The sequence below is a fragment of the Cibotium barometz genome, chromosome 18 (genome assembly GCF_041138505.1).
Source record: "Cibotium barometz isolate CiBa-2024 chromosome 18, ASM4113850v1, whole genome shotgun sequence".
Taxonomy (NCBI): Eukaryota; Viridiplantae; Streptophyta; class Polypodiopsida; order Cyatheales; family Cibotiaceae; genus Cibotium; species Cibotium barometz.
In genome coordinates, this window is record NC_141063.1 from 54867945 (window position 1) to 54884343 (window position 16399).

At 41.3% G+C, this 16399-nt stretch overlaps 1 protein-coding gene across 2 annotated transcripts in view; it reads left to right on the forward strand.

Annotated features, from left to right (window-relative positions):
• The window catches only part of SNM1 (DNA repair metallo-beta-lactamase family protein), a 53877-nt gene extending 48447 nt beyond the window's left edge, over positions 1-5430 (forward strand). Inside the window, exons 2-9 of one of the 2 annotated variants that reach the window (XM_086812747.1) lie at positions 3010-3190; positions 3292-3531; positions 3620-3764; positions 3848-3982; positions 4158-4221; positions 4693-4770; positions 4979-5031; positions 5131-5430. In XM_086812747.1, the coding sequence (XP_086668873.1) occupies positions 3010-3190; positions 3292-3531; positions 3620-3764; positions 3848-3982; positions 4158-4221; positions 4693-4770; positions 4979-5031; positions 5131-5241 (1007 nt within the window). In that variant the 3' untranslated portion in view covers positions 5242-5430. The remainder of the gene's footprint in view (positions 1-3009; positions 3191-3291; positions 3532-3619; positions 3765-3847; positions 3983-4157; positions 4222-4692; positions 4771-4978; positions 5032-5130) is intronic. The other variant, XM_086812748.1, reaches the window with a different exon arrangement.
• Positions 5431-16399: the final 10969 nt, after the last annotated feature.

Here is a 16399-nt window from a genome sequence, read left to right on the forward strand (position 1 = left end):
TGCTCGTGTACTCTTACCTCAAAGGCCTAAACCACGGTCTCTACGAGGGAGTGGAGTGAGCCAGGCTCTAGTATGAGGGTGCCTGTTCCTGCATGGTCTCGGAATGACAGTTTCGTGTTCACTTTTCCTCTAGGTGTATGAGACTAGTGGCGAGGCTACTTTGATTCCTTCAATGAATCCTGCATTGACAGCCTATTCAGACACACTTTTGTTTGGGTAACTTGTCTTCATATTAGGATTGCATTGGATTATTTGGTTGGAAAGCCCTTGGAACTTTGTACATAGATTAAATACTCCAACAATATACAACAGGATTGAGGGGGGCCCGCTGGCCCATTCACGGCCCCAGTGGTGGTGTACTGTCCAGTCTCTATCTTTGAAAGTTATCTTGTGTAGTGTGGTGTACTTTCAATTACCACTTGCATTGTTGCTGGTTCATATTTAAGTGTTGATGCGCTAGTGTGGTGTACTTTCAATTACCACTTGCATTGTTGCTGGTTCATATTTAAGTGTTGATGCGCTTCTTGTTCACGAGACGGTGCCCAAGAGTGTTCACACCTAACTGGTGGTATTACATTGAGAGGCTACAAGATCTTATCGATTTGAGGAGGCTGCTGGTCTGGATGGGTCCTGAGCACAACATGACCATACATTGCTTGAAAAACAACACGCAATTATTTTCCTGCACGTTAAAGAATTTTAGCTTTAGCATGTATTTCTACTGTTTAACCCTTGCTGTGATACCAATATCAGGCACTCTTCCAGAAGTGATCACATCAATAAATAAGGAATTGATGCTATAGGTTATCTTAGCCAGGTAGGAAATACTTAGACATGAAGAGATTCATCCACACTTGGTCGGCCCCTTCCACACTTATGACTGGACACCTGGGAGGAAACCCTCCCTCTCTTTCTCTCCTTCTCTCCCCTCCCCCTTCCTTTTGTTGCCGGGCAGGGCAAGTATTTGCTTCTCGATATGAAAATGCAGAAGCTTGGCTAAAATTTGAAACGCCACCTCGTCTCTGTGTGCGAACCAGGCTAAGAACAGAGGAGTAGGTCTGATCTCAAATCTGTAGTTCACTTTGCTGATTTGGAAGCTTTGAAGCTTCTCCCTCCCTTCTGCTGAGTTTGTTACAGAAATCCACTGCCCTTGTTTGGTGTCCAATGTCACGTGCACAACAATGGACATGGCATAATCTCAGCGTATCTACAGTAAATCCCTGTTTAGGGCAGCATCATAAAGCATCCTGGAGGGCATGGGCACCCAGTCGGCAGCCACATAGGGCACCCAAGCAGGCAGTCCTGCATTGGCCAAACTCCAACCAGTCGGCCAGCAGATTGAACAAACATTGGAATAAGTGCAGCAGTTAAATAATATTTTTATGCAATATCCGCAGGCCTGCAGCAGTAGAGTGAACCCACCTGTACCTTTAGTCCATATATAAGCAGAAGTCATCATTTGCATTATAGGACAACCTTTGAAGAAGCTTAAAAGTCAGTAGAAGTCATGTAGAAGGCCAGAGGTCACCCCATTGGGTAGACCAAGGGCCTGGCAGATGTACATACATTTATGTCACCTTTTTGTACCATAATATGAAGAAAACTCTACACCAACACTCTCTCTCCTCTCCTCGTATCCTGATCATTTTCATCAATCAACATTTTGTTCTTGGGGCTATGGTTTAGGTAGTAAAGCTTCCGCACATGCAACATTGGTATTAGAGGAGGCTCAGCTACTAAGCATAGTCCCAAGGAGGTGCACAGATCCATCAGAAGAATGCAGCTAGGGTAGCATATGGAGTGGTCTGCAACAACAAGCAAAGCTGGAGGAAAGCATTCTCCTGGAGTATGTACATACATCATTAGCTCTCAGATCAGTTCCAAAGGTCTAGCATTAGGCATGATTTGTTCCCGTAGGTGACCCACCGTTGTGTTAAGGGAAAGGGATAGCAAGCATGGGGATAGCAGTGGAATAGATGCTCAGTTCTTCAGCAAGACTTGGAAGTGGAGATCAAAAGTGGAAGGTATTCAAGCAAAGTGTCTAAGTCAAGCATTAAGTCAAAGTCGCAAGTTTAGGGAGCAAGGAAGGATGACAGCGTGTCCACCCCATCATCAAGTTTAGCAGGAGGGGATAAGTTGACATGGTTGGAGAGGAAGTTCCCAATGAAAGAGCGTTTTCCCCCCTCATTTCAGCATCCATGCCCTCTCCAAACCTGTCAAGTCGATACAGTGAATCTTGTGGACCCACCTCAAGTTGCTCTGGACCCACTTGGCCCGAGAGGAGTTACCTCGGACCGGGCTTCCTCACTCTAGTGTGCCCGACACCCCTAGCCCCCCGGCCGTCGGCCATGATCCCCTCATTAGCTCCAAATCTATCATCTAGGACATGCTCCACCACCATTGAGATACCTTCCATGTGACATAGTTGAGGGAGACCTCTTGGCCATACTCATGAACCCCATGCTTGATATTTTGGAGAGTAGTATACCATCTACTGGGGGCTGATGCTGCTCTCATGTTTCTATGTTCCTAGTATTCCATGGACAGTTTTGCATCACCCCAGTGAGGTAGCTATGTTTATATTTTGTTTCTGTTTTATTTTCCATTCCATGACATGGACATTATTGTATCACTTTGGTCTCATAGGCCCATTGGGTCTTTATTAGACACTTAATATATCTTTTTTTCTTTCTTTCTTTCCACAGTAGATCAGGCTGCCAGCTTGGTGTAGAGGACATCAACGAGGAAAGCTCCCTTAAATAAGGGCTCATATAGCTCCTGGCTGCACCATGGGTGCCTGAATGGGGGACTTCCCAATCGGCTGAAAAGCCCTCAAATCATGCTCTCGAACATGCATACTCTTCTCTATGCTGAAATTTTTCCTGTTCTACAGTCCTGACACCCTCGGCATGTGTCCATACACATCTCTTTACTTTGCACGTTGGAGGACATGTATTCGTTCATTATGTTGAGAAGATAACAGTCTATTTCATTTCATGTGACTATCAGGTACAAGTTTTACTGTGGATGCCTTTTGCTTTGGAGCAGTCAAGGGTTGTACAGCCTATTTTCTCACTCATTTCCATTCGGATCATTATGGTGGGCTGAGGAAGTCATGGGCACATGGGCCAATTTATTGCACTCCTGTTACAGCTAGGTTGTTGGCTCTTTGTTTGTATGTGGATGAAAGGTAGGTTTCTGTGCAGTGTGCTTCTACAAGTGGTTGCAGCTTGCACTTATAGAACCTACGGTGATGCTTCTTACCATTTCCTTTTCTTTGGCATTTGATAGATGGATTCATCCTGTGCCACTTGGAACAACTCAATCTGTAGATGGGGTAGAGGTGAAGATGTTGGACGCCAATCACTGCCCTGGAGCAGCTATCATCCTATTCCGACTGAAGAACGGTCAAGCCATCTTGCATACTGGAGACTTTAGAGCTTGCAAAGCGATGCAAAGCTACCCTGAACTTAGAGAGTCTCATGTGCACACACTTTATCTAGATACCACGTATTGTAATCAGAGATATCGGTAGGTCTTACTTGGAATTTCTTGATGGGCTTCCTAGGATTTGTTTTCATAAACTTGTAAAGTAGGTGACTATACTGTTTTGATGCAGGTTTCCCTTACAAAAAGAGGTAATAGATTTTGTCATTCAAGTAACACAGGCTGCACTCAAGAAGAATAGCAGGACTTTGGTAGTTGTGGGAGCCTATAGCATAGGCAAGGAACGTGTCTATCTTGGCATTGCAGAAGCTCTAAATGTATGTAGCTTTCTCACATCTGTATGTGCTTTGTGCACTTGGTTTCTTAGACACTTACTGGTTAATTTTTCAAGTTGTTGCAGGTTCCGATTTTTGCAGAAAGGCGAAGAAGAAGGATCTTGCAGGCTCTTGACTGGCCCGAGCTTGTCCGTAAGCTTAGTGCAGATGCCGGCAGCACTTCGCTACATGTTTTGCCTATTGGATTTCTGCGGCCTCAGGTCAAGCTATGGCATGCTTGGCAAAAAGTTTGAAAGCTCATTTATGCTAATAAGTGGCTATAAATGCACTGTGTACTAAGCCTCATTTATGCCAACAGGTGGCTAATGAATGCATTGTTTACTAAGCCTTCTTGGCACACACACATAGCTAATAAGATGCTGGCTTGTTTTGCAGAAATTGAAAGCTTACTTGCAAGCGTATCCAAGGTTCAACTCCGTACTAGCTTTTCGTCCCACTGGTACTTTAGAACCTTAGGCTCCATAACACTTTTTTTTTCCCGCAGAAGACTCCTTGTTAACCCAAATGCTCTCTGGGGACGTAGTTATGGAAAACACCCCAAGATGAGGGGTCTCCAGGTCCAGGGGTTCCTTATGTCTGAACATGTTTCAGCCATTCATCGTTTCATTTTTGAATCCTTGTGGTTTTCCATCTCCCCTTTGCTGTTTCTCCAACAACATCTGCTGTTTTCACTTGCACCCTTAGACTTTAAGTTCAACTAGCTTTGTTTCCTTTTATTCTCACACTTTCCTCTTCATTCCTTTTCATTTTCTCTTCTCCTCCTCCCATCCCCGGTGCTTTTATCAGGCTTGCTGAGCTTGGTATTTCTCCGTTTCAGCCCAGTTTTTTTTATCAGAGTTTGTGTTTGGGATCTTGTTGGTAGTTGAACATAATGTGATCCTATCAGGCCTTCTTTTCTGCTTGCATGTAGGCTGGACGTACTCTGAAAAGATCGGCAATCAGCTTCACCTACTCAAGCCCATAATTAGTGGGACTGTCACCGTGTATGGTATGGCTTCTTACAATGCCACTAAATGGTATCTTCATTTAACTAGGGATTACTAAGTAAGACCTTTTAGGAATATTCGTTTTTATCAAAGTGAGAATGTATGTGAGTTATTCTCCAAAGAGAAAGAAAGAATATTATATGTGATGTGAGTTATTCCACCTCAAAATGGCTTTTTGTCCATGTAACAAGCCTTGGGTTTTTTGTTTAGGTGTTCCTTATAGTGAACATTCTAGCTTCAGTGAGCTCCAAGAGTTTGTACAGGTAATGCTCTTTGTTCAAGTGACTTCAAGAAATCAATTAAGCTGTGTTTATTTGTTTGTTTGTAAAGTAAGCCCTGTCTGATGAATTTGACGTGCCCAGTTTCTCCAGCCTGAGAAGATTATTCCGACTGTCAATGTGAGGCAGCCACAAGAGAGGGACCGAATGCAATCGTATTTTCGTCAGTGGCTCATGAAGCGAACTCCAAATTAATTGTAAGGTAAACCCTGTCTGATGAATTTGACGTGCCCAGTTTCTCCAGCCTGAGAAGATTATTCCGACTGTCAATGTGAGGCGGCCACAAGAGAGGGACCGAAAGTGAACTCCAAATTGCCCAATGATAAGCAGGTTCTCATTGGTTTGAGATTCGCCAATGGGTTGCTGACCCCATCATATTCAATTGGTTCTTTGACCCAATCTTTAGACTTACAATGGATCTTCCTCTCATTTCTCATTTTAACAATCAACCATTGCTTATCAAATAATAAGTCAATATTCAATTTTAAATTTGTGGTTTACCTCTTACAAATTGGGCAGATCGTTGAAAAAAAAGGCCTTTCACGCGTCACCCCTCTTCACTTAAAGTTAGCATAGGGCATGCCAGGCCCTATTCTTGTAGTGTTCTAGCAATCTTCTAGACGCGTTTTGGTCCCGTATGGTCAGCATCCCCTGGATCGTCGCCTACAGGGCCCTTCGCCAGTACTCACTCCCCCCTTATGTTAAAAGACATGGTGTGAGCTTAGTTATTGGATGAATCAAGCAATGAACAATATCATCACATAGACAAACTCACACTACCAAAGAAACACATGCCACCACTTAGATAATAATGAGATGTAACCAATGAACAATAGAGTATAATCAAGGTCACCACAAAGTATCACATAGACATATGCTAATGGAAAATGCAACGAGGAGAGTATTTCCACAAAGGACCACTTAGTATATTGATCACTAAGCAAGTACACAAAGCATGGGCATTATACTCTCCACTTAGCTCTCTTGTAGCTCTATAATGTGAGTAGTAAACCTTGATTATATAGGCTCAAGAGAAGGAGGCACCTAGGACCCTTGAATCTCTCCACCTCCCTTAGTTTTCTCACCAGACTCACCTAAAAGGTGATGTGCCAATCATAGAAATGTATCTACTAGACCTACACCCAATCACCCTAGCGAATGAGCCTTCTAACCTTAGAACAAGATAATGTAAGGTATCACTAAGGAAATCACACTAATAATGGATGCTAGATTACATATTTTCTAACACCCTCCCTTGATCAAGCATCCATACCATGCAAGGTGTGCTTGGATCAGATCTACCACTAAGATAAAGATTCACTAAGACATCACTAAGATAAGAAATGCCCCACGGGCTATAAAATGTCATACAAATGTAATGTCACTAACAAATGGAACATGATGCCACTCATGCTTATCTAATGAAGAAGTCCACAAAGGTTTTGAATAGGAGCATGTTGCCACTCATGCATCTTCAAGAGAAAACCATCACAAAGAAGTCACTAAGTCGACGTGGGCACCACCAAGGTAGTCATCATGAATTAAGTCCCATCTAGTACATGGAAATGGAACCACCACCAAGATTCGATCTCCATCAAGAAGTCAATGAATTTCACCACCACAAAGGATTATGGCTCACATAGAGACCATAAAGGATTATTTATTACCAAGGATTTATGCACAATACATGTGCTCACATAGAGAATGTACCATAAAGGTAACATAGACATAACCACTAAGTAGAACTCACAAGGTATGTCGGTGACCTCCATCTCACACATGGAGAATATCACATGCATTATCACAAAGATTGATCCAAGTCCTTTATAACATGAGGACATTACAAAGTGTTGTTCAAAGGGTTCACATGGTGATGACAAAACCACTTCCGTCTCACACAATAAGTGTCTAGAGCTACCATGATACTCACAAAGTAGATAAGATGATGACAATGTTGCTTCCATCTCACACATGGAAAGAATGAGGTCACCATGTCTTTCACAAAGATAAAAACCACCAAGAAGGCTGTGTTTCCATCCCTCACACATGGGTTACACATTATGTACTGTGTGTGCTCACACTAGAGCTCTCCAAATCACAAAGATATCCAAGGTTTGAATAACCCTTATATCACAAAGTTTGAATCTTCCCTCTTAAAAATAAGGAGGAAGGTGAGAAAATGGGGGGAGAGCTGATTCTCCTTCAGTCATGAAAATCTTAACAATGCCACTTTCTTATAAGCTAGATAATGATGGGATTAAGCTTACACAAAGCAATGAACACTACTAGGAGCTTACTTAAGGAATGCTTTACTCTTTGCTACTCAAGCATGTAAAATAATGCTTTCTCTCCCTCACTCCTATGTATGCCACTTATACAAGCATGAAGGAAATGCAATGTCACAAAGCAATGCTTCACTAAGAAGTTAGAGTTGTTGGCCTTCTTGATGCTTTAAAGTGCAACTCTAAGAAGCAAGAATCAGCCTCCAAATGCAATAATAAGTTTCTCACAAAGAATACTACACAATAAGAATAGAGAATGTACCTATCAACTCAATGAGGATCATACATACACCAACAATCACTAAGATGTTTCTATCAACTCATGAAGGATTACACTCCCATGGAAAGGAGCTCTAATACCATGTTAAAAGACATGGTGTGAGCCTAGTTATTAGATGAATCAAGCAATGAACAAGATCATCACATAGACAAATCACTAAAGCAACACATGCCACCACTTAGATAATAATGAGATGTAACCAATGAACAATAGAGTATACTCAAGGTCACCACAAAGTATCACATAGACATATGCTAATGGAAAATGCAAAGAGGAGAGTATTTCCACAAAGGACCACTTAGTATATTGATCACTAAGCAAGTACACAAAGCATGGGTATTATACTCTCCACTTATCTCTCTTGTAGCTCTATAGTGTGAGTAGTAAACCCTAATTATATAGGCTCAAGAGAAGGAGGCACCTAGGGCCCTTGAATCTCTCCACCTCCCTTAGATTTCTCGTCAGACTCACTTAAAAGGTGATGCCCCAATCATAAGAAGGTATCTACTAGACCTACACCTAGTTACTCTAGTAAATGAGCCTTCTAACCTTAGAATAAGATACTCTAAGGTATCACTAAGGAAATCACACTAAGAATGGTTGCTAGATCACATATTTTCTAACACCTTACACCCTTAAAGGCCTTCTCATTCTATATCACAGATGTCACCTTCAGCTTGAAGTTACCCACGCCATGGGGATCATGCAATTCAATGACTCCCATGTGGCCTTTCCCATGGATTTCTCCCTCAACAAAGCCGACGAGGCTCGCTGCTTCTTCCACTCCAAGTGCCTGAACAACAACTCTGACGACGACGACGACGACGATGATGAACACAACAAAGGAGAGGCACTTGTTGGCAACCCCCCAAACAAGCCACCCCCACCCTCATCTCCTCCTAATATATCCCACCCCACCAGCACAAGCTCCCAACCACCACTACCCTCTCACATACCCACTCCGCCTCCATCACCAACACCCCCTTCACCCCCCACCTGACGCTCCATTTGGGACTCCCCCTTCACCCAAAGGACATTCCTTTGACATCGGCAAGGCCTCCATTTCTCCTCACCATGACCCTCGCCATGGTACCCTCTCCATCGACCACTCCTCCCCCCTCATCACAACCTCACCTTGACATCCCTTTCCCCACACCTCTAGAGGAAGGCGAAATCCTCCCACCCCCATTGATAGGAGAATGAAGAGGTGGATCCACCCCTTAACCCCTCAATTGGCACGATCCCTTAGTCCCCATCACCAAGGTGACCGACCGTATGGACATCCATGTCCTGCGGCCCTACCTCAATGCAAAACATAGCGCATGGAAGCATCGGCACCCCCCTCATCAAAGCGGCGTACCTATGACCCCCCTCCACACTACTTGCCCCATCACGTTCGAACTCATGGGTGAGAAGCCTACCTAGCATTGGCCCTTTCTTCTCAAGCCGTTATCTAGGAGAAGTATTGCAAGGTGTCATGTCAACTTCGGATCGATCTCGCCTATCTACCCATCTGTCGACGCCGCTAGGCTTGGGACCTCTTCCACAAAGAGCAAGCCATGAACCCAAACTTGGCTACAATTTTCCATGGTTCGTGCCAGCGATAACCCAAAACCCCTGCATCATTGAGGCCACCATGCTTAAGAATATCCACACCTTCATTATGAGCAAGTGCCTGATCTCGCAATAGTGGCTACCATTCACTTCTTCCACCTCATCATTACTCTTTGGAAGTCTTCTTGGAATGGAACCACTACCACGAGGGCAGCAAAGGCCTCGCCTTCGACCTCAACAAAGTTCCTACTCTGAAGTAGCTATTCGGATACTACGAGCGCATCCAATGGATGCCTCGCCTAGCACCTGCAGACGTTTGAAGACATGATGGAGAAACTTTTTGGACGAGCTACAAGGTCTTCCATCGATCCCCCCACATCCCAGGTCACGGGTCGACTCCATCTACTACTACCGCGCTAAGTCCTCTTGCCAGCTCCGAGGGCGGATCTGAATTCGAGAGGGGATATGTTAACCACACTGATTAACATCATTTTTCAAGCATGGTTACGTTTCTTGTAATCCATTTTTATGTAACCACGGTAAGCACTTAATGAAAAAGATATATGGGATGACCGAGCTTTCGACTTGTGTAATGCCGGTCACATAGGAATGAGCCTAGATGTACATAGAGCTAGAAAGTTAGTTTTGGGCCCCCCAATTATAAATGGGCGGCTGGCCATTGTAAAAAGTGAGCTCATGTATGTAAGGGATTTATAAAATATGAAAAAGGGACAATCCCATTATCACAATTGAGTCTTACCTTCTCTCTCTCACTCACTCTCTTGTGGCTATGGTGGTAAGCTTGTATTGGTGAATGCTTGCTTTTGATTGTGGTCTATGCATGGAGTGGATGATTCTTGTCTTGTCTTGTCTTCTCTTCTCCCTCTTCTTGCTTCCTTCTCAAGATCCCTCTTGCATACACATTGGCATTGAGTTGAGGTAGAGCTTTCCATAGCTCCCTTCCTCTTTGCTCACTACCTACCTTGTGAGGCTGCATTTGAGTGACACAAGTGAAGGTGGAGTAAGCCCCTACTAGTGGCCTCACATTGGGGAGTTAACCCTCATTAGGGTTGGCTAAGTGCTAGTCTCCGAATCAACCCTTGCATGGCATCCTTCTCTTCTTCTCTCCCTCATTAGGGTTGGCTAAGTGCTAGTCTCCGAATCAACCCTTGCATGGCATCCTTCTCTTCTTCTCTCCCTCTCTTGTGCAAGGTAGTATGTTTTTGGCTAAAGGGAGATTAAATGTGTCCTTGAAAAAACTAAATCCAATTGTTGAAATCTACTAGCCCTAGGGAGATTAAGATAAAACTAAATCCACTAGTTGAAATCTACCAATTTCCAGTCATTTATGCCATGCATTGGACCCACTTTATTCCTCTGAATGTGTCAGCAAGGTTTGTACCCTTTGTGCATTTTCCCTAATCCTTTGCAAAACCTAATCACTTGTAGATGCTCAAGCGCAACACTCAACCACCCTTGTAGCCCCTAGATTCCCAAACTTTAGTAATACTAAAAAATCTAGGAAGGGCAATTGCACAAGGAATGAATGGGGATGTAAACCAAGAAAGAGTTGCACATGGCCCAAGGGAATCATCTAGAACCATGGCCATAAATATCTCCGTGCTCATAGTGAAATATAATGGATCCACCAATCCTATTCAATTCTTTGTGTGAACATAGATGCGAAGCTTTTAGAAATCTAGATTGCCTCACCAAGGTACATGCATTAAACTTATGCTTAGTGGGAAAGGCCTGTAGATTCTTAGTGGATAGGCTAGTAGAAGGCTCATCACTTTCATACCTACAACTAGGAGAAAATTCAGAACCATGAGTGTAGCAACTATATGGGACTACATCTTATGCATGAAAACTTTAAACTCGTGATGTCAAGACTGGTAAAAGCACAACTAAAGAGATGTTTTCTCATAGGATTGAAGAGAAAAACTTTGCACAATGATAGCATAGTCTCAAATCTAGATTCATTTAATTATCTTTACAAATAGGCAATTTTCTTAGCAACAACCTGATGGAAGATTATTGTGAAATAAAATCTTTCTCATCTAAACCAATAGAAAACCAAGGGCTAAAGATAAATTGATCTGTGAAATGTTAATCACAAAGTTTCATATGGTCTTGCTTAAAATCTTTGATAATAAAATCCAAAAATGGGATGAGCTCAATTGAAAATAATCATTTAAGCCCTTTCAATTTTTGGACCAAATGTGATGTGTCAATCGCCACCATCACCTACCACCTCTACTCACATTATCCACCTTGAGCTAGTATTTCTATATACTATAAGCATTATGAAACTTTGGGTCACAACACCTCACAATGTCTTCATTCATGTCGTGTAGCAATTACATAAGTGTTACCTCAAATCCAAGACCCTATGCATAAACACTTGATCTAAACAAAAACAAACCAAGGGGTAGAAACTATCAAGGAAGCAATTAGACAATCATTGCTTTCACACAAGGTGGCAAACTACCCAACATGGAATACTTCAACACTTGCAATTTGTGACACCTTGAACAATGTCCAATTGATCACATGTTCATAGACTATCTGAGGAGAGTTTCTTTAATGCAAGATGTCTTGCAATACTAAGCACTCAATATCTTAAGTAGTGTGTAGATAGGGCAGACCATGCCTTTGAACATACTTACATGTTGCTTGTAAGCTAAGATCAAAGGCCAAAAAGAAAACATATAACTCTACACAATGGGAAGAGAAGGAAAATTTCATTTAACAAAAACCTAAAAATAACTCACAAGCTTCGGAAACCAAAACAAACAAATGAAAGAAGTGAAAACTACACACACCAAACAAGGGGGGAAAGAAGACTGAAGAAGGTTTAAAGAGGTAAAGACTACACATGATGCACAAGTATTAACCTCCTTAAAAACGAGGCACTTGCTTTAAGTAGCTAAAAGAAGACTGAAGAAGGTTTAAAGAGGTAAAGACTACACATGATGCACAAGTATTAACCTCCTTAAAAACGAGGCACTTGCTTTAAAAACGAGGCACTTGCTTTAAGTAGCTAAAAGAAAGTTTGTCCTTGCAAGTAGTACAATTAGGATGTAGTGTGATTGAAGGAGGATTGGATATAAAATAGTGTTTAGCATCTCATCTAGTGCATTTGGACATCTAATCCATGCACTAAAGTCCACCACCCCAAGTTGAGAACAAAATCCATGTCAAGATCTTGAAAGAACACAATAAGAAAGCTCAAGAGAGCATGCTAGAATTTTTGAACCATTGACTAGGTCACTTATCAAGAGAGCATGCTTGGAACTATTGAGTTGTTGACTAATGATCTCTTTACCATATACCATTGTTGATTCCCAATCGTCAATACTGCAATGGTTCTGGACCACTTAAGCAATAGGAAAAAGCTAGAGACTTCCTAAAACCCTATTTTCCTCATCGTGGAAAGCATGGAGACATCCTAAAACCCCTCAGTTTCCTCACCATGTCCAAGCATGGAGTTACTTGGAAGTTGTTGTTATTTATAGGCTAAAATGGCAAGCACAGATGTATTTGTGGGATGCTTTCCACTAAGGATAATCTTGACGAGACCAACCACCTATTTTGGTACTATATGATGGAGTGTTGTTATTGGCATTGAGACACGCCCTCTGTTATTACCAGTGGTGTAGGATAGATTAAAGAGACTTGAGATAAGTACAAGAGATATCTTTCATTGCTTGAAATGTCTCCCTTTTATATGAGGAGAGTATAATTTGGCTTTTCTCTTGCATGTGGGATAATTCTCTAGCTCTCATGTATCTCAAATCTCAACGTAGATGTGAGCCTAAATATGAGTCTAGAAGTAGGTATACCTAATATTATTCCAACCAAGTATTACTATCTTGAAGCAACTAATATTATACCGATCAATTAATACTACCTTGAAGAAGACATAAGGACACACCTACTCATATTCTTTGAGGAATTTCTCCTCGTACAATATGTACTCGATAAAGTCTAAGGAAAATTCTGGTCGTTTATAATTATTGAGAGATTAAAGAATAATTATTGCTTAATAATTACACACCATTCCTATCATAGTTCTAGTTTCTAAAAGTTTGTGCCCCAAGTATGATCTATTTTATAAAAATTAAATACATGAGCCTAGTTCATATAAAAACATGTAAACTTATATATATAAGCTTGTAGACGTGAGCCATATGGTTGTGAACCTGGACATGTGAACCTACATATGTAAGCATATAACATGTGAACCTACATACCTGAGAACTTGCATACATGAGCTTATAAATGTGAGTTTAGAGGCGTGAACCTAGAGACATGTGCATGTAGACGTGAACCTGCAGACATGAGCCTACCCAAAAAATAAATAAACTTATTTATAGCTTGAGCAGAATAGACATGTTTGAAACCAATTTTAGACCTGCTTCGGGAGTATTAAACTAGTTTTAGGTATGAAACTAGTTTCAAAACTTCTTCAAGAGCATTAAAGACCTTTGATGCAAAACTATTCTGAAAAACTAATTATTATGGAACTAATAATACAGTTGATTGTGGCCTATCAATAAACCACACTTCCTCAAACCTGCTAAGCCTTCCATCCTAGTAAATGATTAGCACTCAACAAATAGGTCCCATGTTAATAAGGCTAAACTCCTTTGGATCCACCTCAAGCAAGGAGATTTAGGAAGAAATGAGCCAATGAAATGCCAATGATGCGAGCGGAGGAACAGTGGAACCCTTGGAAACAAGAGTGATTATGTCCTCTAAGCTCTAAATTCACTAACCTTCTCTGTAAAAATGGCTCCTCTTCCAGATCTTTGTGGTAAAATGCTAGGGTATATGCAATGTGAATTGGGATTGTGGTGCTTGTAATTTGCACAACACATTAGGTCTACCAAAGAAAGGGGTCGTAAAGGTTGTTGATAATCTAGGTCATCCCCTATCTTGTAGTGATTTCCAAAGTTTTTAAGCAAGGAATTATAGATCAATGTCCATGTACTCCTTGCTTTCATGAATGGGATATTCCATCATCTTATCGTCTAACCGGATTACTTTTCTACAACATAGAATCTGGATTTGAGACTATGATCAAATTGTGCAAAGTGTTTTTCTTTAATCCCATGAGGAAACACCGCTCCATTTGTGTACTATTTAGTTTCTCCTAGTCCTCACATCGTGAGCTTAGGGTTTTCATGCATAAGATGTAATCTCATATGGTTTCTTCAAGTCTCCACTCTATCCCGTAGAGTTTTGTTATAGCACTCCATCTATGACCTTGTCTAGAGAATCGGTAGATAAAGGCAGTCTTCAAAGTTTTGAAATTCACCTTTATCACAGGCATCAATGTGATGAACGCCATCTGCTAGCCTTGCCCACTAAATATAGATTGCACCCACCTTGGTGGGGCAATCTAGATTTCCAAATGCTTCACACCGTTAATTGAACATTTACATGAATTGAATAGGATATATAGATCCATCATATTTTCCCATGAGCTTAGAAGTCTAGATGACTCCTTCAAGTCATGTGTAGGTCTTTCTTTGGTTAAAGCACCATGAAATCCTTGTGCAGCCCCCCTTCTAGATTGTTTAATATTTCTAGAGTCTGGGCATCTAGGGGTTTACAAGGTTTGTGGGATACCATATATGAGCATTTGTAAGAAAGTAAAACTAGTTGTTATAGTTAGCATAGGACTAGGGATGATTAAAATCACCAAAAGGTTTAAAACTCGGTGGCACAATATTGGAGGTATAAGATTGGTCCAATGCATGGAAGATGTGATTGGGGGTTGTACTTGAGGCATGGCTTTAAGAGCTAGTAGCTTTTGGCTGTTGGGATTAAGGTTCAACATTGGCACATTTAACTCTCCTATTGTTTTTGTTTTTGATTTTGTTATATTTTTTGTTTTGTTTTGTGCTTGGTCTACCCCTCATGTATGAACTGAGGGTCTTTTTTATTTGCATGGGTTTCCTCTCGTAAGTGCTAGGGCATGTCATTATTCCAAAATATGTACACTCTAGTAGTTTCCTAGATGATAGAGCAGGTCTCAAAACCTTATTTTCATTACTAACAAATCATGTGTGTTTTTACAAGAAATGTCAAAATGACTTTTTAGTTTTAGCAGCCCTTTTTTGAATGTGTTAAAGACAAAATTTGGAAACAAGTTCTATGAGAAAGTTGTACTATTTATACTACAACTTTGTTCCCTTGGCCTGTTAAAATTCTTTTGTCTAATCTCTCTCAAATAGTATTTTGAAAGTGGTCCACAAGCTTGTTTTTATCTATTTGAGCGCATTTTTTTGCCTCAATTTTCGGATTGACTTTTATAGATGTTGGTCGAAGGCAAAAATGGTGAGAACACGTTCACCGGCCTCACGGTTTGGGAGATATGGACCACAAATCGGGATACTTTTTATACTCTCTTTTTCTACCCCCTAGTTTTTAATGCGTGAATATCTATGAGGGAGTCACCCTATGAAAAACTCTAGTTTTTTATGCCAAAAGTTTTTAATCTTTTAAGTGCATTGACTTGAATGAATAGCCTAGATCGTGTAGACACCTTAATTATCTCAAAAAGTTAAAAAACAATTGACACAGTTTTCTACACGCATCTGGTTTTTCATGCCCCAAAAAAAACTATTTTTGGGTTCAAAATCACTTCTAGAGGACTTTAATAAATAGTAGTTTCTATTATTTAATTGCCTTTTCATTCCCAAAATATAAGGTTTTTTGACGTGATTTTCTAAAGAAATTCACACTTGACTATCTAGGAGATAGTCACGTGGCCCTAAAAAACGACACCTCCTCAAGGATGAGAATGATGAGTTAGAAGGATCGCCATGGCTGCTATAGTGGGGTTAGGGACTGGTCATTAAAGTTCTTCATGCAGAGATGCATCTCTATGGTGATGAGAGGGGTGTGGGGCCAATGTATGGGATGATATAGATTGACCCTTTTCCTTCCATACATAGGAACTTACGTGCCAGGACCACCTTCTTTCGATTAGCATGCACTTGGGGCCAACGCAAACTTCTCTAGGTACGGCCATGTATTCTCTACACACAAGCCTCTGGCCTATGGTATGACCCATCGCTTGGAGAATCATTAAACCTTACAGGTACCTCCAAGAGCTTCAATGCAAGCAACCATTTTTGGACTTTATTTTCACACCCCACACCTCACCCTAGATGACATCTATCATATTGTATCAAGAAGATTCAGACTACCATCTGCCCATTAT